At 42.3% G+C, this 24,400-nt stretch overlaps 1 protein-coding gene across 1 annotated transcript in view; it reads right to left on the reverse strand.

The window, feature by feature from the left end:
• Window positions 1-24,400, reverse strand: part of LOC144269550 (dynamin-3-like) — a 125,007-nt gene that overhangs the window by 71,479 nt on the left and 29,128 nt on the right. Inside the window, exon 3 of the mRNA XM_077825337.1 lies at window positions 12,545-12,618. Coding sequence (XP_077681463.1) covers window positions 12,545-12,618 — 74 coding nt within the window. The remainder of the gene's footprint in view (window positions 1-12,544; window positions 12,619-24,400) is intronic.

Below are 24,400 nucleotides of genomic sequence, written 5' to 3' on the forward strand. Positions count from 1 at the left end.
ATAGTTAACTACTAACAGAACAAACAAAAAGAGAGCAAGTATATGATCCACAATAGTGAGTAAAGAGTATCACAGCTGATCAATCAGATTTGTAAGTTCTTCAAACTTGTAAAGTATTTGGTCCCAAAAAATGGAGGGTTGTCCTTTAAGGATGAAAATAAGCTGATGGCTGGCCCTTATTTTGACAGAGTTCTGCATGAATTCCTTGATACAAAGGAAATTGTGCAAACTTATCTACAATTATTTCAGAGTAGCTGTTACTGTGGTTCATCAGATTTTTTCCAGGAAAAGATTTCAAAATTGAAAGAATTAGCACTGAGTGTACAGCTGGCTTACTCCATTGGGTCACTGACACAGGTGATGCTAAAAGAAGCTTCCCTTTGTTCTGCTTGACTCTTAGTAACATAGCACCCCAATCTGCAAAATTTAAAACCTCTGCAATTACTATACTGCAACTTGGATGAAATGTAGTGTGCTTAACTAGGTTAGTAATTGTTGCCATGAGACTTGAACTAGGAACACGTGTGCTCCCTCCAATTCTAAAGAAATGTGCTTAAATGAAGTATGTAACGTGTGGTGTGTTTGAACTGTTATAGACTAAATAGGTCTACAGAATAAAAATTGCATTGAACAAGTGGTGTTTTGTTTATGAACCTTCCCTCCAGTCCTTTGACTACGTTTGGCAGCAAAGCAAACAGACTGCTTCCACGAGTGTCTCCATAAAAGCAGAATCGAATGTAATCTTGACAAAGATGTACATTAATGACATAGCAAAAACCATTAAAATTAGAAAACAATTCTTTAAATCCTTTGCAGAAGTAACTGCCAAACAGGAACTAGTCAGCAAGTAAAGATGATTCAGTTCAAAAAACAGACTAGAAAATTGTTTGTCATGGCTTTCATGCTCTCCCTTACTCTCTGTAACAGCAAGATCATAGAAGCCTAAGGTGAAAAATCTCTCCAAGTCCAGTCCTCCTTGCATATTCAAGGTATTGTCCCCAGAAAGAGGACATATTGGATATTAATCGGATAATACATAATTTCTTTAGATTGACCCTTTCTAATGTTTAATTTTTGGACACATTTGTTTCATGAAGTCAAGGTATGTTGAGAGGGAGAGAATACATTCAAAAGTCAGGGGAAAAAAGCAAAAATATAAAAAACCTCTCTCTGTACTGAGAACAAATATAAAGCTACCTAACTATTTGAGACGAACACATATTTAAAGCCAACTCTGCACTTTAAAAATAATAGAAAACTGACTCAAAAGAATTCCACCACATTTCACCAGTTATGGGGTTATTCTCCCTGTAGTGGGGCAGCTACCTCGCTCTGGGAGAGAAAAGGCTAGGCTGACTGGGGAAGCAGCCGCAGCTAGGGCCTTGCCCCAAACAGGCCACAGCTGGCCCTATAAAAGGGCTGTGAGCCAGGAGCTAAGTCAGTCTCTCTCTAGCTCTGGTGAGAGAAGCACCTGGCTGCCTGGGAGCTGAGCTGGGTACCTGAGGTAGAGCAGCGCTGCGGAAAGGCAAGAGGAGCTAGGGAGCTCCAGCCTGGCAACTCCCCAGGCTGAGGCTTGGATAAGGCCCAAAGCAGGTACTGAGGCTACAGAGGTGTAGCCTGGGGTTAGGCAAAAGCAGCTGGTCCAACCTCCTTGCCGATGATGAGAGATTTATAGACTACAGTCTGCCCCAGTGAGAAGGGGTGAGATGACAACTGGCAGTAGCCACTGAGGCAAGGTGGGGGTAGGGGGTTGGGGAGACCCAGAGTAAGGGGGTACTGCTGGAGGCAGAACCCTGAGGTAAAGGGGCACCAGGATCTGGGAGGGACACGGGGCCTGAGGCAAGCGAGACACTGACCAGCAGAGGGTGCTCCGGAGCTGGAAAAAGCTAATTCCCAAGATGACCAGCAGGAGGTGCTGAACTGGTGAGTCATCGCTTCATGACACTCCCCAACCATAAATGCTTTGATAACAGATTACTCTAGCAGATATTGATTGGAGAGAAAATGATGCAAACTGGTAAAATAAAACAACATGTTTCCAAACTGCCCCTCTTATTTGGCCTCTTCGTTCCCATTTCTACACCCATTCTGAGGTTTATGACACCGAACATGCTGATATTCTGCTGCTAATAAGCACTACCAGAGATTTGTTTTCTAAGCACTGTAAGAATAGGGCAATTTTATTCCCACCTATACATTGTCTTATAAATCCATCAGTCTAGGAGGCTTGAAACTGCTGAGCTAGGTATGTCCACTGCATCTCACAAAGGTAGTCAATGTTGACACAGCAGCAAAATGAGCACAGACACATGCATGGAATTAAGTGGCAGATCGCAACTCTTATTAAACTTTAACACAAGGGAGGGATGCTACCCATCCATCACCCCTATTCTCCCATACCAGGCATTTAACTGGTTCCAGTTTGAGGGTTGGAGCGCTCCTTATATAAGCCGTAACTGGTGCTAGGGTTTATAGGGCTCATCATCATATAACCCATAACCTGGGGTAGGCTCTACTCAGCCTTCCCCCCCAGAAATCAGCACTGAGTCCTAGCACCCCCCGCCCCAAGAGGGACAGAGGTTGCAGCAGGGTGGGGACTTCGGCCCACGATGGCCACAAAAATCTGACCTCAGCCTGTGAAGCCCAAAGGTCTCATCCTACCACGTGTCCAAGGCCATTCAACAAAATCCCAGGTCTTTTACCTCTGGGAACCATTCATTTCATTCTCTTAACCACACTGGAAACTAGCCACAGCGGGTGCCAATGACTAGCTTGGTCACCCCCTGACCCAACCACATTGCCCGGTATCACAATTCCTGCCCTGTCCATTCCCTTACATCCTGTAGCCATATGTCAACACCTCCATCTGACAAATGTACACTGTCATCTGTGAAAACTACCAGTCAGTGGTAACAGATGTTGCTATGCTGTATCGCTGACCACCCCTCCCCCCATGTCAAGGAATACCTTGGTGACCCTCTCAAGTCACGTTGTTTCTAGTCCTGTCAATGCAGGCTGGGTCTGCAGCTCCCCACCAGACCTGACTTGCAAGCATTGCTCACCTCACCTCACCTCCAGCCATGATTGCTCAATTAAGCTAACGTCCCTCTGGATTCTGTCCCTTGAGTAAAGTCCTATACTGGTGCCAAGATCATTCTCACCGAGGTGAATAACCAGGATGTGAGATGTGTGCACATTGCTCGTCAGTGAGTGCAGAAGTGGCATGAGCTGATCCCAATGTATGCCTCTTCTGCCAAACTATTGGAGGCGAACTGCTTCGGCCCAGCTGCCGTGCTGGCTGCTCTCTCGTGGGCCCAATGAACTACAGATTGCCTGCAAATCAAGACACCGCATATACTCAGTGTAGCTTCTGAAACAAACAAGCACATTGGTTTAGTTACATTTTGCTATTCCCTGTCATATTTTCCAAGGAGCAGACATAAGTCCTGTAATACCTTGATTTCGAGCTCCCTATTGCCTGCACCTGATGTGGGCCAAAACACCCTGTAGCCACTAATGTTACTGTCCAGATCCTCAAAGAACAAGTACCAAATTGGGGGGGGGGGGATGGGGAGAAGTAGTCAAGACAGCAGTAGTGCAAGGTTTTCTCAGTACTGTGCCAAACTGGTATCTTGTCAGGCAACTGCCATCACCATGTATGAACAGCAGTCCTGGTTGCAGGCCCCAGATTCTGTCTGTACAGGGCCCATCTGCACATTCTTTTAACACCACATAAGCCCGCTTTCCCTTCTGGTCTGTTTTCCAGTACCTTAAGAGCAGGGTCACCGCTCCTGCAGATAGTCGCACATCTGTTACACTTCACGCATGCTGGGACCTGTCCACAGATGCCATAGGCACCAGCTTACTCACTCACGCCAAAGAGGCAGCAACAAATGCCACCTTAAATAAAATGGCCTCCTTCCCACAACTGCAGACCTATGGCAGAGCCTGTGTGATGAAGTGGGGCTTTTCCCTTGTTATGTTGTATGTGAGCCTTACTGTTTTGCATGAATGTTTTGTGTACCTCAGTTTCTCTGTGTATTGCACCAATGTCTAGGCGGTGAGAATAAGGGTGTGAGGCTTTGTGGGGGTTGCCTGCATGGATGCTATGGCCACCCCTTTATAACCTTAGACCCAGGAGGGGAATGCGACCAGGTGACTCTTGGCCCAGGAAGAGAGACAAAGGCCGGGGAAGTAGCAACAGCCAGGGCAGGGGCCAGGCAGCTGGAAGTGAGTCAGTCTCGGCTGGCTTGGGGTGCAGGGGGAGGACCAGAGCTCTGGGCTCCCCCACAAGATGGACTTGGCTGAAAGTCATTGACTTCTGTGCTAACAAGTTCTGTTCTACGCTGTATTCCTGTCGACTAATAAACCTGTTTTACCGGCTGGCTGAGAGTCACGTCTGTTTGCAGAGTTGGGGTGCAGGACCCTCTGGCTTCCCCAGGAGCCCAGCCTGGGCAGACTTGCTGTGGCAAGCACATGGTGTGGAAGGGGGATGCTGAATGCTCCAAGGTCAGACCCAGGAAGGTCGAAGCTTTGTAAGCTTCTTGCCCTGGAGACAGTATGCTCAGAGAGAGGTGGCATGCTCCCCCAGAGTTCTGACTGGCTTCGTATGGTGTAGTTCTAGAGCATTGCCCCAGTGACTCCGTGACAGCCTGTATCTAATGATTATATATTTCAGATAAGTTTGCTTTGGACATGAGGGATGTAAGATTAAATCAGATGGAATGGCACTACTGCTTGAAAAAGGAATTCTGAAGCTGTACAAAGGAGGTTATTTAATGGGCAGTGTCTGCCTGAAGGGTCACTGAGCCATAGATGCAATCTTCCCAAGTAAAAAAAAAAAACAACAAGTACATATTCAATAAAGGTTCAGAAAGGGGGTTCCATTACACTCCTGATTTATATTGCACAGAGCAGCAGGATACAATATCGCAAGGTGAATTTTGTAAAGATGTGGTGCTGTGTTGTCCATTTCTGACGAGAACCAGAGGGATCTTTCTTCAGTAATTATCAGGTGTCTTTGAAAATCTAAAGTACTTCTTCCCCCCGCCCCCCCCCCAAAGATATCTAACTGATACACCATCCAGCAGCTCACTGGGCTAGCCCGCGACATATCTAAATATGCAGAGAGTCCATCATAATGATGAGGTGTTTTATATATTTATCTTTCATGAAAGACAATTACATTGCAGCCCCACTGCTTTGCAAACTCCAGGACTGATGCACTAGTTGATTAACTAGCAGAAAGCCCTAACTAAAACTGAACTTGTTAATGTATCTCATTCGTTTAATTCTTAACTTTACATCCCTGTTATTATCAGGAAAGGTTAAGTAACAAAACACTTCCCCAGTTTCATCAGCTCAAGTTACCCAAGAGGAAAAACAGCAATGAAAATACATTTTAATATTAAAAAGTTTTCATTTGGGCTCATTTAAAAGGGTTTTATCTTCATTTGTTTTAAGATCAAAGACAACAACTTCTGATTCAAAAAAGTTAATGTTAGAACATTTTCAGAGTTCATGTTTTTTAATAGCTAAATGCTTGTGGAGAGAAACTAAAGGAAGCTCTATCTTGCCACCAGGTGGCAATAAAAGATGGGTGTATGTGTAGCAAGTTTTACTTCAAAAAACTTGAAATTAACTTACCTTTCCTTATTGATCAAAAAAAAATATATATATATGATCAGTTTGATGAGACTCAAAGCTTTTTACTCTGAAGATGTCCCTTGTCAGACTTCCATTTTGGAATTATTAGCATGCATAACTATTACTGAAATAGGCAGCAGGTTTAAAAATAAATATAAGGAAGTACTTCACATGACACACAGTTAACCTGTGGGACTCCTTGCCATGGGATATTGTAAAGGCCAAAAGTATAACCGGGGGTCAAAAAAGAATTACATAAGTTCATGGAGGATAGGTCCATCAATGTCCGTTAGTCAAGATAACCAGTGACACAATCCCATACTCCAGGTGTCATAAACCTTCAACTGCCACAAGCCAAGACTGGAAAAACACATTTTATTCAAATACAGCCTAATGCATGTTTAGAAGATTGTTGGCTGTATCTACAGAATGGGGGACTGTGTCCTGGAAAGCAGCAACTCTGGAATGGATTTAGGATTTATAGTGGACAAGCAACTCAATATGAATTTCCAGCATGATACTTTGGCAAACAGGGACTATGTGATCCTTGGATATATAAACAGGTGAGTGGGGAGTAGGAAGGTGATTTTACTCCTGTATACAGCATTGGTAAGACCAATACTAGAATACTACATTGTCCATAATATGTCATCCATATTTTAAAAAGGATGCTGAACAATTGGAGAGAGTGCAGAAAAGAGCCATAAAAGTTATTCACGGGCTGGTGAAAATGCCTTATAGCAAGAGACTTAAGGAGCTCAATTGTCTGGTTTATCAAAAAGATGGAAGATGACTTGCTTATGGTGCAAGTACCTTTACACGGAAAAAAATATCAGGTACTAAAGGGCTCTTCAATGTAATGAAGAAAAGTGTAAGAAGAGCCAACGGCTTGAAATGAAAGACAAATTTTTAACAGTGAAAATGATTAACCACTGGAACAAGCTACCAAGAGAAGTGTTGGTTTATCCATTATTGGAGTCTTCAGATCAAGACTGGATGTCTCTCTGGAAGAGATGCTTTAGTCAAACTCAAGTTATTGGCCTCAATGCAGAGGTAACTGAGTGAAATTCTGTGGCCTGTGTCATATGGGTGTTGTCAAACTAAATGATCTAAAGATCCCTTGTAGTCTTAAAATCTATTTATGAATGAATGTGTTTTCACACTGGTGCAAACAAAGCACAGCAACAGAGAAAACAGAGTAAAGAATTTTTAGCTAAAATCCTTATAAATGAAAACAAAAATATACACTTCATATCTATTTCAACCCCCAAAAATCTGCATTTTTTTCAAAGTTTATGGTGGCATGTGAACTTGAACAGTGATTTACCTTTTATTTAGCACTTTAAGTAATAGAACTGGAATGAATTAGAATATTGTCCTCGTAGCTCTTTAAATCACAAGCGGGGGGCTTGGGCTTTGGTTTCAGCCATGGGCACTGGTGCTCAGGCTTTGGCTTTGGCTCTGGCTCTAGGCCCCAGCAAGTCTAACACCAGCCTTGACGACCCCATTTTTGAGAACCACTGCAAGAAGGGCGGCTTCTTTCACCCAACTGACCAACTGCTAGGCAAACAGATTTCCCTCAAGGCAGCTGACCTCCACAGCTAGGCTTCTCTTTACGTAGAGAAATGGGGGATTGGATTCGTCCCACATATACATATTCTGAGGGATGAGGATAAGCCACCACCAATATATTGTCTCTCCTGAAGAAACATGGAGCTCTCAGTCTACCAGCTTCTGAAAGCTAAAAGCATCCTCCTCACAGTTCTAACACATTTGTGTGAATTATATGCTCTAGAGAAGACCATTTCATTCTAGGAACATTCTAGATCATTCTGCACCCTAAACTATCCAAAGACTGCCATCTGTGGTCATTATAAACCAGTGTGTGGGGTCTAATAGATACTTCTAAAAAAGTATTGGAGCAGAGCTTTGGCAAAAGCAATAGGAGACCAGACCCTGGACAGCACACCATTGCTTGGACCAAAACACAAGGACCTGTCCTGTGAAAAAGACAATGCCCCATCTCTTTTGAGCAGACCAGAACCACAGAAGAATAGGAAGAAAGGGCCAAATGCACAGGTGATAAAGGAGGAACTGGAACAGTTAGTAACCAACCCTCCATCCATACAAAGACTTCCTCACGACACTACAGAACTCAACAAGTACACACCAATGAAGGAAATTAAAACAATAGACCCAGTGCAAAGGCACTGACACACCTGAAAGCTAAGCTCCCAAGGGTCCCTGGCACAGAAAACATTCCTGATACTCAGAGCTGTCCTGGCCCTGGGTTCAGATATTCTCATGGTACCATTTGTGCCTTGTCTTTCTAGGCTCTGAAGAGCCATCACTACATCTGGGAGCAGAAGTCTTGAAGAGACAAAGGTTTCTGTAATGGACGAACAGGGTAGCAATACAAAACCACCAAGTTTCAATCTATGCTCAATCTATGTGGCAGTCAGAAAGAACTGTCCCTGTGCTCCAACAAGTAGGTTGTACACACAGCCCAATGGACATTTACCCAGAAACTTCTGAGCTTGTGCGCTAAAGTGCACACATCATCCAGTGTAGGGACCAGTGCAGGCAATGCTCAAAGAAGCCTGTAATAATGGTGGCCACCATAATACATATCAAAATATTCACCACTAAATATAAAGTCTCACTCACAGTACAATGAGACCACAGCTTCCAAAGATAGGACACAAAAGCATTGTTCAGCATGCATTCATAATGTAATAAGGAGACCCTATTCTCCCATTTTCATTACGAATAATGGTAACCAAAGCTAAGTAAAGAATAGGTTGTCTCATTCTGCTGACTACAGAACAAAGGCTGTGCATGTCCATTTGATACAACTTTTAAGCAATGCTTGAAAAAGGCAACGCACTTCACTTAAACCATGAGCTGTTGACTTGGCTTGAGAGTAATGCGTTTGACCTTATCTATAGTCTCTCAAGAGTCCATATGCTATACATGCAATGAATATTAAATCTCTCTTGTGGCCAGCACAGAGCATTTGATGGGTCTCCGGACATTTACAAGATGTTATTGTTTTGGAGAAGCTGGTGTAGTATAGAATATATTTACAAATGCAGCACACTTTGTTTGCAACTATAGTTCAAAACCAGCTGGGCACCCTAATACGAGCCTCATAAATCAGAACAATTCTAGCAGAACTTTCCTTTCAATTACAAGATCACCCATGACATCCAGATTTTTACTTCTCCTGACAAACCACCACCAGATATTGCTGACATCATCAGACTTGGTCAAGAGAAAGTGCCAGCTGCTTAAGGGCTGATGTCACTCACAATGTTTAATGAAAGGCTTTTTCTTCATACGTGGGGCTGTAAGAGAATACAGGATTTATACAACTATGGGAGTACTAGAGGCATAAGATGTGATATACGAGCAATACTTGAACTAACCTCTGTTCCCACCATAAAACTATCAATCTGACTAAACAGCAAGACCACAATGGATCACTACAATATATCCAGGTAATTGCCAAGACTGCTTTAAAGATGAAGCATAGAAAAACCCACTTAAAAGTAAATCTTCCACTGGCTATATATTTTCATTATTGAAGTATTTCATTTTAAAACACCTAGCCCACTGCCTTTCAAGCCAACACACAAGATCCATCCCATCCCACACAAATGCCAGACCATCCTATACCAATGGCTAGGACACCCCGCAGTGGCCATATCCTCCTGTGCCCTTCCACAATATGTCCCCAGTTCCCAAAGTTTGCAAGCAGCTTTAGTGTGCAACACCACCTGAGCTGCCAAACCCTCAACCTCTTTTGCCATCTGCCCCTAGTCCAATACCATCCCTAGCCCTTAGCACCATCTACCAACCCTTCGCACCTGAGAAGCCCCGACTTCACAACTCAATAGGAGCTGCTAATACCCTCTTACACTCACACATGTAGTCTCCTTCCCCTTGATAATATTAAGAAAGGTTTCCCTCACCTGTGACCCAGCTGGCAAGGGACTTACAAGAATATCCTCATACTAGTATGTACATTCTGTTTCACCAAAGAATCCCATGTGAGGTCTTAAATGAAAGCCAGGGCCACAATGGCCATTAATGTCATTGCTGAAATGTATGAACAGATACTGTGTAATGAATTTTCTATGAAAATATGTTCTTGATTCTGTGTTACAGCAGAAGTAGAGAAACATGTTTCCTGTCAAATAAAAGATGTTTATTTTCCGGTCTCTCTGTTGGCATGTAAATTAAGTGTTGTAAGCTAGGACAATGGAGGCACATTTGCATACAGTCAGAGAGCTATGAAGTCAACCAGGAAGAGCACACAATGAGGGAAGAGAGCCTTATCTTGCAATAGACTTGAAACGTTGGCTGGACTATATACATGAGGAACAAAGACATCCCACCATTCTGCACCTAGGAAGAAAACTGGCAGCATGTTTACATTCACGAAAACAGAATCTCAACCAACCTGGGTTTCAAATGTTGCAAAGGACTCTGGGGTAAGAAACTACTTTAGACAGAAGATTAGCCTGGACAGAAGATTAGCCTGTTAAATTAAGTTTAGCCTCTAGAAAGCATGTTCTGATTTTGTTTTATATCTAACCTGTTTTCTATCTAACCAGTTATCCTTACTGACTGTCTCTTGAATCTTTGACAATCAACTTATTGTAGTTTTCCCTGTAAATATATCTCAATGCTGTGGTATTAAGCTAGGTGATGATCCTGAGTTGAATCATACAAGCTGGTGTGCATGCTATTCCCTTGGGGACAGCAGATGTGGTATTTCTGTGAGCGTTCAGTGGATAAGGGACTGGACACTACAGGGGATACTTTGAAGGGGGTCAGGACTGGGATGCACCTACTGTTAAACTGCAAGACAAAGTAAGGGCTTGCAGACTGCTTGAGTGGCTAACAGACTGGTGGTGTAAGGGAAACTAAACACCCAGATAAACACAAGCAAGCCTCCGAGGGGCTGTGGGGGGTAACAAGGGGACTCCCAGTCCTGGGTATCCCAAGAACTATGGCACCATCCCATTGTAGGTTTTTTTGTTTTTTTTTTAAAGTGTATTCCACTTTAATAGAAAAGAAGCCAGGAAAGATTCTAGGATTACAGGTTGGAGAGTCTCTTCATGGTACTGGAGAAACTGTTGCACTAGTCTATCTTTAATTATATTTTCCAACGGTCAAGTAAGTATAAACTGGATAACATCAGTACTGCACAGCTCCTGTCAGAGAAAATGGTGCTTCTCTAACCTGCTACAGCTGTGGGTTCTTTATTTTTTAAATTGGGGAAATGGATAAAGGTGACCCAGGGGATCCAATTTACTTGAAGTTTCTTAAAAAAGAAAAAAAAGCGAAAAAGGAGCAAAGTTTTATTGTATAACAATGAACAATTAATCAATAGGCCAGCATTTCCCAAAAGGCAGGGGCATGACCCACTCAAGGAATATGAAGGATTGGCTAGGGGGCACAGGTAGATTCCTCAATTTTTCTCTAAAGCATGCTGGGCTGGCCTCTACCCAAGCATCCTGCACATGGCCCATTTCCTCCACCTCTTTTCAGCTACCAGATACTGTAGCTAGTTGTCCTATAGCACAAGTGGTAGAAGTCTGCTACAGAGCTGAACATTTGTGGCTCAAACCCTGCTGAGGATTATGGTAGGGATGATACAATTGCACAATCGTATTTGTTTACATTTTCCTTTCTGTAAATTGGGGATAATAAAATCACCCAATACCCCAATGGTGTTGTGCAGATAAACTCATCAATGTTTATGAAGCACACCACTGAGGAACTTAATTTTGCACTCAGCACAGACTACACAATGAACAAGAGAGAGAGATAAAAAAATATTTTAATAACAACCCATTCACTGAATGAAGCAGGGATCCTGTGGAAAGGTAGTATCTGATCAAGTAATTCAAGACTCTGTAATAATGCATTCACACAAGCAAACTAAATTAAGGTTGCATCAACTTTAATTCCGGCATTTCTTAACTTCTGAGTGCTTGCCTTTGCCACCTGAACACTCTTAACGTAGTTTTTGTTTTTATTTACCATATTTTAGCAATTTATAGCTTAAGTCAAGAGCAAGCTAGTGAATTTTACTGAACACACGGTGTTTGACTATTAAAAACCAGTGGGATTATGAGAAATTCCAGATGATTTTAAACACAGTGGGAGATTGAACAGCACAATGGCAGATGAAAGTCCATTTAGATAAGCATAAGTTAACGAATGCTGACAAATACGGTCAGTTTTGCATACACAATACTGTGTCCAAGCTAAAGTATAATTTTTGGTCAGATAATTTTTTTTGATTCAGGAAATTCTATTACTGCCAACTTTGCCCTTCTCCAGAAATTTCCAGAACTCATGACATGGAAAAGTTACCAGAGAAAACAGGCTGTTTGCAAACACCACTGACTGCCCTGGAGAGGAAAACTGAAGTCCCTGTATGTCCATTTTAGTTATATTTTATTTTGTTAAACCTAATTTTATGGGTTACTGAGAACAAACATATCTAATCTAACATTTAAAGATAATTCTTTTTCTCTAAAGTAACTAATACATATTACTTTTTTTTCCCTACTTTTCACATTTAGCCATTAAAAGCAACCACTAGCTACTTGGAAATATGTCATGCTCTTAAGTTTATCCAAAATTATTACAGACTATGGCCCAGATGGGACCATGAGCTCAATGGGACCATGCACGTGTGTGTTTGCAGTGTTGGGACCTTTCTTCCCCATGGCAAACTCTGCTTTGAATAGTCTGTTTCCAACTCAAAAGACTGGTGTAAACCCTCACATTGACAGGCTTATAACACTTAAAAAAAACATTCAAGTAAAAATACTTTGATGCTGAACTATATAAGAGGAATATACATCAGGTAAATTACCTGTTTTGGCAGTGACAAGCTGTAGAACCAATGGTCTCCTTGTTACAATTCCAGATCCTCGAGGAAGGAAATCCCTACAAGAAAAATCAGAATGTAAATAAGGGGAATAGGATCACAACTGAGGAAGTCGGACAATGGAATTTTTACCAATATGGATCATTCTTTTTACAAAAAAAACAAAAACAAAAAAAAAGATGCTACACCATTGTTACATCCACAGCAGACACACAGAGAAGTTAGATTAAAAATTAAATACTCTTTCTGGAATGTTGCAACATAACATTGACTTTATTTCTTAGAATCAAGAACTCCAACACAAAAGAGCCAAAACCAGACAGACATAGAGCAGACAGCTTCCTACGGCAGAGCAGCACAGCTCACCCCCACCTTGCTCTAGGCTGGCTCTTTGCAGACTGACTGCTTCATGCCCCGATCACATACTTCCCTAGAGAGCCCAATAGCCTGCAAGCAGGACCATGAAGCCCTTAAAAATCTGATAGGGATAGCTTGTAATTTGAACACAGTTTTCAGTATACCACAACTTTCACTTTAAAAAAAAAACCTACCCCTTAATGAACAGAAAGATTGGGCACCTTTAAACCTTCTCAATTGTAGCCGAGACATTCGAGGAGGAAGTGCCCATTAAAGTGCCAGACACATTGGCACTCTCAAGGTTCAGCTGGCACAATGATTTTTCAACTCAGCAAGAGGAGTCCCTCTTAAGAAGGGAAAAGAATGGCACCACAGAAGTTCTTTTGCCTTAAACTGGCAGGAGCAGCCTTACTGTGCCAAGTCCATCTCATGTGATAACCTCTTGATGGAAACGTTTGTTGGTACATGTGCAACAATATACGGAGTAAAAAGAAAAGGAGTTCTTGTGGCCCCTTAGAGTAACAAATTTACTTGAGCATAAGCTTTTGTGAGCTACAGCATGCATCCGATGAAGTGAGCTGTAGCACACAAAAGATTATGCTCAAACAAATTTGTTAGTCTCTAAGGTGCCACAAGTACTCCTTCTCTTTTTGCGTACACAGACCAACACGGCTGCTGCTCTGAAACCTGTCAATATACATAGTACCGATTCCTTACAAGTTAGAGTCCCTCCTGTGGCTTATTGTAGCAATACTATGCTCACAACTGAGACAGCATTCACTTTACATCCCTGCAGTTAGGATCTCTGGGAAATGCTGATCTGAAGTGTCACTTTGGCATCGGAGTTAGAATCCACCGAAACGAATGGGGTAGGTCACATCTCAGTGTTATTGTTTCAGGCTCTCTTCAATCACAGCCCAACATTGTTGTATCATTTACACTTGAGACACATTCTGAAGGTTTTTTCCCCTTATCTGATAGCATTTACTTGTTGTGATAGGCCCTAACTTTTTTTTTTTTTAATTAAAGTTGTGACTTTTAAGAACAATTAAACAGCCTGTTGGCAGCTCCATTACACCTCTCTGGCTAGTCCCTCACACTCCACCTCTGGGAAATGCTTACATAAACAAAGATAATATCCATCTCTAGTTAAAATGCAAGTACTGGAGACCCATCTTCATGTGTATGCCTATTAGAATAGGCTGTGCAAATGAATGTCTGCACACTCAAATAAAAAGACACCACAGTCAAAAAACACCAGTTCATTGGATTCCCTAGCCAAATGTATACCCTGCAGTCAAAAGCAGAGTCAATTAGATGTTTAATTTTCCCTTAATTTGATAAAAAAACAGGGTAATTCAATACAAATGCAGCCATAGGCGCCGACTCCATGGGTGCTCTGGGGCTGGAGCACCCAAGGAAAAAAATTAGTGGGTGATCTGCACCCACCGACAGCCATGCTCCCCTCAACCCCCCTGCCCCACCACCTCCTCCCACGAGCGCCCCACATCCCTGCTCCTCCGCCTACCTCCCAGTGCTTCCTGCCCAGCTGCCGCCAAACAGCTGTTTGGCAGCTTTAGCACACTCCGGGAGGGAGGGTGAGGAGCGGGAACGTGGCCCACTCAAGGGAGGAAGTGGGAAGAGGCAGGGCTGGGGTGGGGATTTGGGGAAGGAGTTGGAATGGGGGCGTGACAGGGGTGAGGCCTCATGGAAGGGGTGGAGTGGGGCGGGACCTGGGAGCAAAGAGGGGTCGAGCACCCACAGGAAAGAGGGGAAGTCGGTGCCTATGAATGCAGCACATTAATACATAGATATCACTGATCTTTTAAAAGCTGCAGTGATTAGTTATATAATACCTTAGACAATAACTGTTTACAAAAATCAGTGTAGCTCAAAAGCTTGTCTCAAGGTGACAGAAACTATCTAAGTAAATATGTTCTAGTGCAGTGGTTCTCAGCCAGGGGTCCGGGCCCCCCGGGAGGCTGTGAGCTGGTCTCAGGGGGTCCACCAAGCATGGCGGGTGTTAGACTCGTTAGGACCCAGGGCAGAAAGCTGAAGCCCCACCATGCAGGACTGCAGCCTAGGGCCCTGAGTTCTAGCAGCTAGGGCTGAAGCTTGAGCAACTTAGTTTTGCGGTGCCCCTTGTGGCGTGGGCCCCAGGGCAACTGCCCTGCTTCCTACCCCTTAATGCCAGCCATAGCTTTTATATGCAGAAAAGCAGCTGTTGTGGCACAGATGGGCTGTGGAGTTTTTAAAGCATGTTGGAGGGGCCTCAGAAAGAAAAAGGTTGAGAACCCCTGTTCTAATTGGCTCAAAGACCTTGTGCTTTGTAAGACTAATATCCAGTTTCATATCCATCAGAAAATAGTATCTTTATGTGCCTTTTTTTCCCTCTGCTTCTCAAAAGAGGTGCTACAAAAAGGAAATTGGATTTCCAGATAAAGTTCTGTATGTGTCTAACTTGTGACATACTTTCTCTCACTTTTGGGGAAGGGCAATAGCAAGGTATCGTATTCAGATTTCTGTGAAAGAATGTGCGACACTTTGGGATAAAGTCTGCAAAAGTCCAAAATCTAAAAGGAAGATGCAGTACAGCTCTTTCCACAGAGAGGTTTACTAATTTCGACACCCATCTGGTTGAATTGTTACTAAGAAATGGTCCCTTTACAGAGAAGAAATACCACAGGATTGAATCAAAATTCAACAGGTTCCTCTGGTAGAGCCTAAAGAAGACTAGTGCCATCTAGAAACTGAGGACATCAATAGATTTGAAGATAGTGATTCCCTGAAACTTTTGATCAGTATGTGAAGCTATGCTGTAGTTTGGCATAACTAAAAGAATGGGGTAGAGAAGACATCTGACCACTTAGAGTGGAAGTAGCTAGGCCTGGTTGAAGGCCATCCTAAAGAAAATGCACTAAGAACTTTATTCTTTGGTAATTGTTTGTTGTAGTCTTCTCCTCTCTCATCATTTGCAGATATAGCATTTTCACATAGTATTATCACTCCACGTATCAGAAAAACAGGATTTAACATCATCTCGCAGAACAAAGAGAAAATATAATCTCCAAGCAAGAGAAAATCTTAGAATAGGAGGGGAGAGGACTACAAACCAAAAGAATTACCTCTATCATCCTCTGTACAGCGTGTAGGCAGTGTACATAGCAAGCACTGGTATCCCAGAGAGGATACCTACAGGGGAGCTTGGAACACCAACCAGACAAACAAACAGAAAGGACCATTGTGATAATCTGGTCTGACCTCCTGTATAGCACAGGCTATAGGTAGAAATAGCAGGCTATTGAGTCTGGGTCTCCCGAGTCCCAGGCTAGCCCCTAACCACTGGACCTCTCCATACAGTGAAAGATCAGCATAGCTCCCCAGAATATGCCAAAAATTAGGTGCAACAATGTAAAACAGATAACACACCTCAGCCCAGACCTGTATGCTGTGGTAAAGTGGACCCACTGTGATGTAGCAGAATTGAAAGTTATCCTCACAACCACAAGAAAGACACTTTACAAGTTTAGGATTTAAGCTTCTTGGCTTCATAATAGGACAACAGAATATAATGCTAATGTCTTTCCCCTACTGCAGCCTTCAAAACAAGGAGTTCTTTGGACTTCCAAATGTTGTGTGAATGAAAGAGATACAACTTCAGAGCTTTTTTTACATCAAGGGAAAGGAATTTTCTTTGTTGCTAAGTAAACAATTCTCAGTAAAATAATGAGTATATTCATGTGACATTCTGAATTAAACTTTAGGAACAAAAATTCTAAGGGAAGACAAATTCACCACCTGACAAGGAAAAAACGATAAATATGGTGGGGAGATAGATGCTCAGGGACTTCTGTTCTTGCCATGCTCTTGTAGCAGATATAGATTAACTACAGCACTTACTTCTGAGTAGGGTAGGGTGACCAGATGTCTCAATTTTAAAGGGACAGTCCTGATATTTGGGGCTTTTTATTATATAGGCACCTATTACCTCCCAACCACATCCTGATTTTTCACATTTGCTGTCTGGTAACCCTACTTCTGAGCAAGATACTCTCCAGATGTGCTCATAAGAAGATCATTTAATGTGCTGCCAGTGGGGCTGAGGTTAGTTTAAATAAGGTATTTTACACAGTGCCACCTAGTGGCGGAACAATATAATATGATTTAGCATTCCATTAGATCTTCCCCTTTAGGATCTACATTCCTACCATTCACAAAACTTAGCCTGATGGTGTATCTTTGAAGTTCAGTATGTATCAGTCAGCTAAGTGTTTCTGAATCATACTGGTTTTCTAATTACACAACCCAAACACGTAACAACTCGGTCATCTTTTCCAATTTAACTAATAATTCCCCATAAGGCGTTTGATACCGTGCCACATGCGGAATTATTAGTTAAATTGGAAAAGATGGGGATCATTATGAAAACTGAAAGGTGGATAAGGAATTGGTTAAAGGGGAGACTACAATGGGTCCTACTGAAAGGTGAACTATCAGGCTGGAGGGAGGTTACCAGTGGAGTTCCTCAAGGATCAGTTTTGGGACCAATCTTTTTATTACTGACCTCGGCACAAAAAGTGGGAGTGTGCTAATAAAGTTTGCAGATGATACAAAGCTGGGAGGCATTGCCAATTTAGAGAAGGACCGGGATATCATACAGGAGGATCTGGATGACCTTGTAAACTGGAGTAATAGTAATAGGATGAAATTTAATAGTGAGAAGCGTAATGTTATGCATTTAGGGATTAATAACAAGAATTTTAGTTATAAGCTGGGGACGCATCAATTAGAAGTAACGGAGGAGGAGAAGGACCTTGGAGTATTGGTTGATCATAGGATGACTATGAGCTGTCAATGTGATATGGCCGTGAGAAAAGCTAATGTGGTCTTGGGATGCATCAGGCGAGGTATTTCCAGTAGAGATAAGGAGGTTTTACTACTGTTATACAAGGCACTGGTGAGACCTCACCTGGAATACTGTGTGCAGTTCTGGTCTCCCATGTTTAAGAAGGATGAATTCAAACTAGAACAGGTACAGAGAAGGGCTACTAGGATGATCCGAGGAATGGAAAACTTGTCTTATGAAAGGAGACTCAAGGAGCTTGGCTTGTTTAGCCTAACTAAAAGAAGGTTGAGGGGAGACATGATTGCTCTCTATAAATATATCAGAGGAATAAATACCGGAGAGGGAGAGAAATTATTTAAGCTCCGTACCAATGTGGACACAAGAACAAATGGATATAAACTGGTCATTGGGAAGTTTAGACTTGAAATTAGACAAAGGTTCTAACCAACAGAGGAGTGAAGTTTTGGAAGGGAAGCAGTGGGGGCAAAACATCTATCTGGCTTTACGATTAAAGTCGATAAGTTTATGGAGGAGATGGTATGATGGGATAACATGATTTTGGTGATTAATTGATCTTTAAATATTCATAGTAAATACGCCTAATGGCCTGTGATGGGATGTTAGATGGGGTGGGATCTGAGTTACTACAGAAAATTCTTTCCTGGGTATCTGGCTGGTGAATCTTGCCCATATGCTCAGGGTTTAGCTGATCGCCATATTTGGGGTCGGGAAGGAATTTTCCTCCAGGGCAGATTGCAAGAGGCCCTGGAGGTTTTTCGCCTTCCTCTGTAGCATGGGTCACGGGTCACTTGCTGGAGGATTCTCTGCTCCTTGAAGTCTTTAAACCACAATTTGAGGACTTCAATAGCTCAGACATAGGTGAGAGGTTTTTCGCAGGAGTAAGTGGGTGAGATTCTGTGGCCTGCGTTGTGCAGGAGGTCGGACTAGAAGATCATAATGGTCCCTTCTGACCTTAGTATCTATGAATCTAGCTGTCCACTAGTTGCAATAACAGGCTGTGGTCAATTTGGAGTCATCTTCTACATTTGCCGGATGTGGAGTTTGTGGAGTCAGGGTTCCCTCCTCACTCTGAACTCTAGGGTACAGACGTGGGGACCCGCATGAAAGATCCCCTAAGCTTATTTCCACCAGCTTCGGTTAAAAACTCCCCAGGCACAAATTCTCCCTTACACCTTGGGTTTAAGTAACGCTGCCACCACCAAGTGATTTAACAAAGAACCAGAGAAAAGGATCACTGGAGTTCCTCTTCCGCCAGCAATCCCCCCCAAGCCCTTATACCCCATTTTCTGGGGCTTGAGAATAATATCCTAACCAATTGGTTACAAAATGATCAAAGACCCAAACCCCTGGGTCTTGGAACAATGGAAAAAAAATCAGTCAGGTTCTTAAAAGAAGGATTTTATTAAAAAAAGAAAAGAAGAAAGGTAAAGATCATCTCTGTAAAAATCAGGATGGAAAATACTTTACAGGGTAGTCAGATTCAAAACAGAGGATTTCCTTCTGGGCAAAACCTTAAAGTTACAGAAAACAGGAATAAATCTCCCTCTTAGCACAGGGAAAATTCACAAGAAAAACAAAAGAAACTAATTCGCTTGCCTGGCTTACCTATACTGGTTGCAATATTAGAGACTTGAATTGGGATGGGTTGGAGAAGATGGATTTCTGTCTGGCCCCTCTCAGTCCCAAGAGAGAACCCCCACACAAAACAAAGAGCACAAACAAAACTTTCCCCCCTCCCAAGATTTGAAAGCATCTTCTTCCCCCATTGGTCCTGTTGGTCAGATGCCAATCAGGCTATTTGAGCTTCTTAACCCCTTACAGGTAAGGAGGAATTCTAGGCTACCCTTAGCTGTATGTTTATGACAGCTCTGTTGATTGTTCTTTCTGAGGAATAAACTGTATATGTCAACAGTTTCTGCTGAACTCTCCACTCTCAGTCTCGATCACATATGATCTGGGAGCTGACTTTTTCTTTAGGACAGCTCCAGTTGTCCACCCTTTTTCTCCATCCACTTTGACATGAACATGGGCACCAGGTTCCAGATCTGGCAGCTCTGTGATATCTGCTATAAAAGTATACATCTGTTCTTTTTCAACTAGTTTGGCTACTATCTTCATGTCTAGCCACTTCGTAGATAGATTCTTTTCCAGAGCTGGAACTGTAGTTCTGAGTTGTCTTCCCATCAGCAGTTGTGCTGGACTATATCCAGTAGCCACAATTGATGTTCATCTGCAAGGTCAGAAGAGAAAGGAATGGATCTTCCTGCTGTACGATTTTCTTAGCTATCTGTACAGCTCTCGCAACCTCTCCATTCACTTGTGGGTAATCTGGGCTGCTAGTAATATGATCAAAATGGTATTTCGTTTGGAATTACTTAAATTCTGCTGCAAATTGTGATCTGTCCATCACTAGCTGTTCTGGATTACTGAAGTGAGCAAAAGTGCACTTCAGTTGCTTGATAACACTGCAACAAGTTAAGTCTTTCAAGCATATTTATCTTTATATCTGGGAAAACAGTACACTACAGCCAGATAACGATGTCCTCTGAATTTGCATAAATCTCCAGCTAGTCTCTTGCAAGGTCTGTCTGGTAGAGGTGTTAATAAAGGTTCTTTGTGTTGTGTTGGTCTGTTAGTTCTGCAACTTTCATGTGAAGATATTTTATTGTTTATGTCCTTGCTGACGCCCGGCCACCACATTGACTGATTGGGCCGTTCACAGCATTTAGTTAATCCTTAATGTCCTTCATGGATTAGGTTTAGGATCTCTCCTCTCATTTCATTTACAATTATAATGCAATCACCTTTTGATCATGAGTCCATTTGACTCACTTAATTGTCAGTGTACCATAAAGTAGCCTCTCGTCACTTCCTTAGTGTCCTTTCAATACTTGTGCCAGCCAGTCCTAGTGTAACTCGGAATTTCTTCATGTTGCATCTCTATCAAGATTGCTTTCTGTAGCCAATATAGTCTTTTTTCTTACACCAGTCTGTATGTGTCCACAGCATCTGTGTATGCCTTTGTGTCATTTTCAAGCTCATGAGAAGTTGAGTGTGATACTGGGCTCCATGACAAACCATCTGCTACTACCAGATTTTTCCCAGAACATATTTAGCAATTGATTAATTCACATTAACCTTATCAACAGACATTGGCATCTCATTGGTGCTTGATCCAGGTCTTTTCTACTGATTAGGGTTACAAGCAATTTATGGTCCGTTATCAGTGCAAACGAATACAATCCACACGGATATTTTTTGAAAGTTCTCACATGCCCATATATTTGCCAGGACTCCTTTTCAATCTGTGCATATTGTTTTTCTGCATCTGTGTGTGAGAGAGCAAAATGCAATTGGTTTCCACTCAGAGCCATGTTGTTGCAACAATACATCACCTAGGTCATTACGTATGCAAGCTGCTATGGCCATCGTGGGTTTCTTCACATCAAAGTACTTGAGAACTGGAGCTGCCGAGATAATTTCTTTTACCTTTTTTAAAGCAACTGCTTAATTAAGCACCCATAGCCAAGATGGGTTGGACTTTACCAGTTCATTCTGTGTCACTGTGGAAAGGTACTGACCAAGATAATTTAACATCCCAAATACATATCTCAGTTCTGGGTACTTTCACTGGTGTATTCAATGCTCAAATTCCTTTTACTTTTTAAGGGCCAGGACTGATTCCACCTTTGTTTATTGTCTGTCCCAAAACCTTGATTTGGGGTGGGAGGAAAACACACACTTCCTTGTTTAGCTTCAGTCCTGAGTGAATGATTAGGCTTAGAACTTTGTTGAGGATTTTGTTGTGTTCTTCCATCAAAGACACATATCAAAATATCATCCATGAAACTACAACTCCATTTGTGTTCGTTAATAGTTCTGTCATCTTTCTTTGGAAATTTTCAGGTGCACTGGTGATCCCAAAAGGTAATCTTTGAAAGCAAAAGCTCCCAAAGGTTGTGAAAATAGAGTCAGGTTTAGCATTTGCTTTGACTAAAGGAATTTACCAGAATCTGTTTGAGATATCCAGCCTAGAGAATACTGTAGCTTCTTTCACTTTGGGGAAGCGGTCATCCAGCGTTGGGAGGATCTATGTTGGCGCAGAGATTTTCTCAATTATGCCAATTCACTCTATTGTCTTTAATTCAGTATTCCCTTTATGAAGTAATGGGATAAGAATCCTGCAAGGTGTAATACACACACTATATGGTTCAACATTGTCTCAATTTTATTTGTATGGGATCTCCTTTCAAAAGTCCACTATCACCAAATATTCCATCAAGCTCTTCCACCTTTCTCATTAGCCACATTGCACCTGAGAAGGCTGTTGGTCTGTGGTCTTTTGATTACATGCACTCTGAATGCACTGCTTTTGTTTGTGTAAGTTGCTGCTGTGCTGAACCAACATTCAGTTCAGAACACCTCCAGAGCCATTAGAGCTGTTTCAGGAGATATCAGCTCCAGAAGGAGCTGAAGGTAATTTTAAGTCCCTTTTGAGGTGACTGTGAGGTTAGCCCCCAAGACCATTTTAAAGCCAACAGCCTTTCCACAAATATTCAATTTCACTCTCCAGGAGGGCTGTTACAGATCCCAGAAACAATGGTGCTTGATTGTCTGAAACAAAGGTCAATTCCCTGACTGCTTTGGTGCAGCAAACAGCTACAAATTTCCATATTTTGTGCATTTATTACATCATGTACTCTGGCAGAACATGAATCATCTCACAGGATATTACTTTTTCCACGCCTTGTGCATGTAGGCTGGAATTTGTTCCTCATAGCCTGAGAGTTCTCTCTCCTTGCCTCAGGGGTTTTATGATAATAGATGTTCACACTCAAGTGTCTGTTTACAACTTCTTCTGTGCTTGGCTCACTACAGAAGTGGGAAACTTAACAGTCTTCACAGAGAGGATGAGGAACCAGTGTTTCTTCCCTGAACAGACTGTGAATTATAGATTGCAGAAACATGCACATGCAAGGATTTCACCTTGGAAGCCCTTCTTGAAGCAGAAGTTAGACATTTACACAGTACTCTAGCCTCCAACTGAGAAAGGTGCTGCTCTTAAGGAAACGTTTAGCATCCAATGCCTCTTCCAAGAGCCGCAGCCATAACCCTAGTAGTTCTCAACTTTTTATACTGGTGACCCCTTTCACATACCAAGCCTCTGAGTGCGACCCCCCTTATAAATGAAAAACACTTAATATATTTAACACCATTATAAATGCTGAAGGCAAAGTGGGATTTGGGGTGGAGGCTGACAGCTCGTGACCCCCCTGTAATAACCTCGCGACCCCCTCAGGGGTCCCAACCCCCAGTTTGAGAATCCCTGCTCTAGAAAGCATGATCTGCAACTCCCGAGCTGAAATCCTGGCCTTATGGATGTCAAATATAAAGGGAAGGGTAAACCCTTTTAAAATCCCTCCTGGCGAGAGGAAAAACCCTTTCACCTGTAAAGGGTTAAGAAGCTAGGATAACCACGCTGGCACCTGACCAAAATGACCAATGAGGAGACAAGATACTTTCAAAAGCTGGGGGGAGGGAGAAACAAAGCCTCTCTCTGCTTGTGTGATGCTTTTGCTGGGGACAGAACAGGAATGGAGTCTTAGAACTTCGTAAGTAATCTAGCTAGATATGCATTAGATTCTGATTTTTTTAAATGGCTGACAAAATAAGCTGTGCTGAATGGAATGGATATTCCTGTTTGTGTGTCTTTTTGTAACTTAAGGTTTTGCCTAGAGGGATTCTCTATGTTTTGAATCTGATTACCCTGTAAGGTATTTACCATCCTGTTTTTACAGAGGTGATTCTTTTTACTTTTTCTTCTATTAAAATTCTTCTAAGAAACTGAATGCTTTTTCATTGTTCTTAAGATCCAAGGGTTTGGGTCTGTGGTCACCTATGCAAATTGGTGAGGATTTTTATCAAACCTTCCCCAGGAAAGGGGGGATAACGTTTGGGAGGATTTTTTTTTTGGGGGGGGGGGGGAGAGAAGACATTTCCAAACGGACTCTTTCCTAATAATATAATACCGGTTAGACGTTTGGTGGTGGCAGCGAAAGTCCAAGGGCAAAAGGTAAAATAGTTTGTACCTTGGGGAAGCTTTAACCTAAGCTAGTAAAAGTAAGCTTAGGAGGTTTTCATGTAGGTCCCCACATCTGTACTCTAGAGTTCAGAGTGGGGAAGGAACCTTGACAATGGAACCCAATGGGAGTTTTGCCACGGACTTCAACTGGTACCAGATTTTCACCCAGGTGTTTTAGTGTAATCCACACACCGCCTGGGTGTAGTGTTCTGTCCCATCTAGTGGGCCTGAGACCACTTAGAGAGAGGTTAATAAGTCTGCTACAGCCTTAGCTAATGACCATGTGGCTTTTAGCCCATGCAGTAGAGGCTCATGCATTAAGCTTCAGAGGTCCCAGGTTCAGTCCCACCCGCAGATGACCGGGGTTTGTCGGCATTATATTAGTAATAACTAAGTAATAGGTTCCATGCCAAAATCATTTTAAAGTAATTTTCTCCATTTTTTGTTTAGTTCTTTAGGTACCCATCCAGAAAGGACTAACCCCAAATCCACAGTATGGTCTATAACAGTTTCGTTTTTAAGATCATATCCATAT

The sequence above is a fragment of the Eretmochelys imbricata genome, chromosome 8 (genome assembly GCF_965152235.1).
Source record: "Eretmochelys imbricata isolate rEreImb1 chromosome 8, rEreImb1.hap1, whole genome shotgun sequence".
In the NCBI taxonomy this organism is placed as follows: domain Eukaryota; kingdom Metazoa; phylum Chordata; order Testudines; family Cheloniidae; genus Eretmochelys; species Eretmochelys imbricata.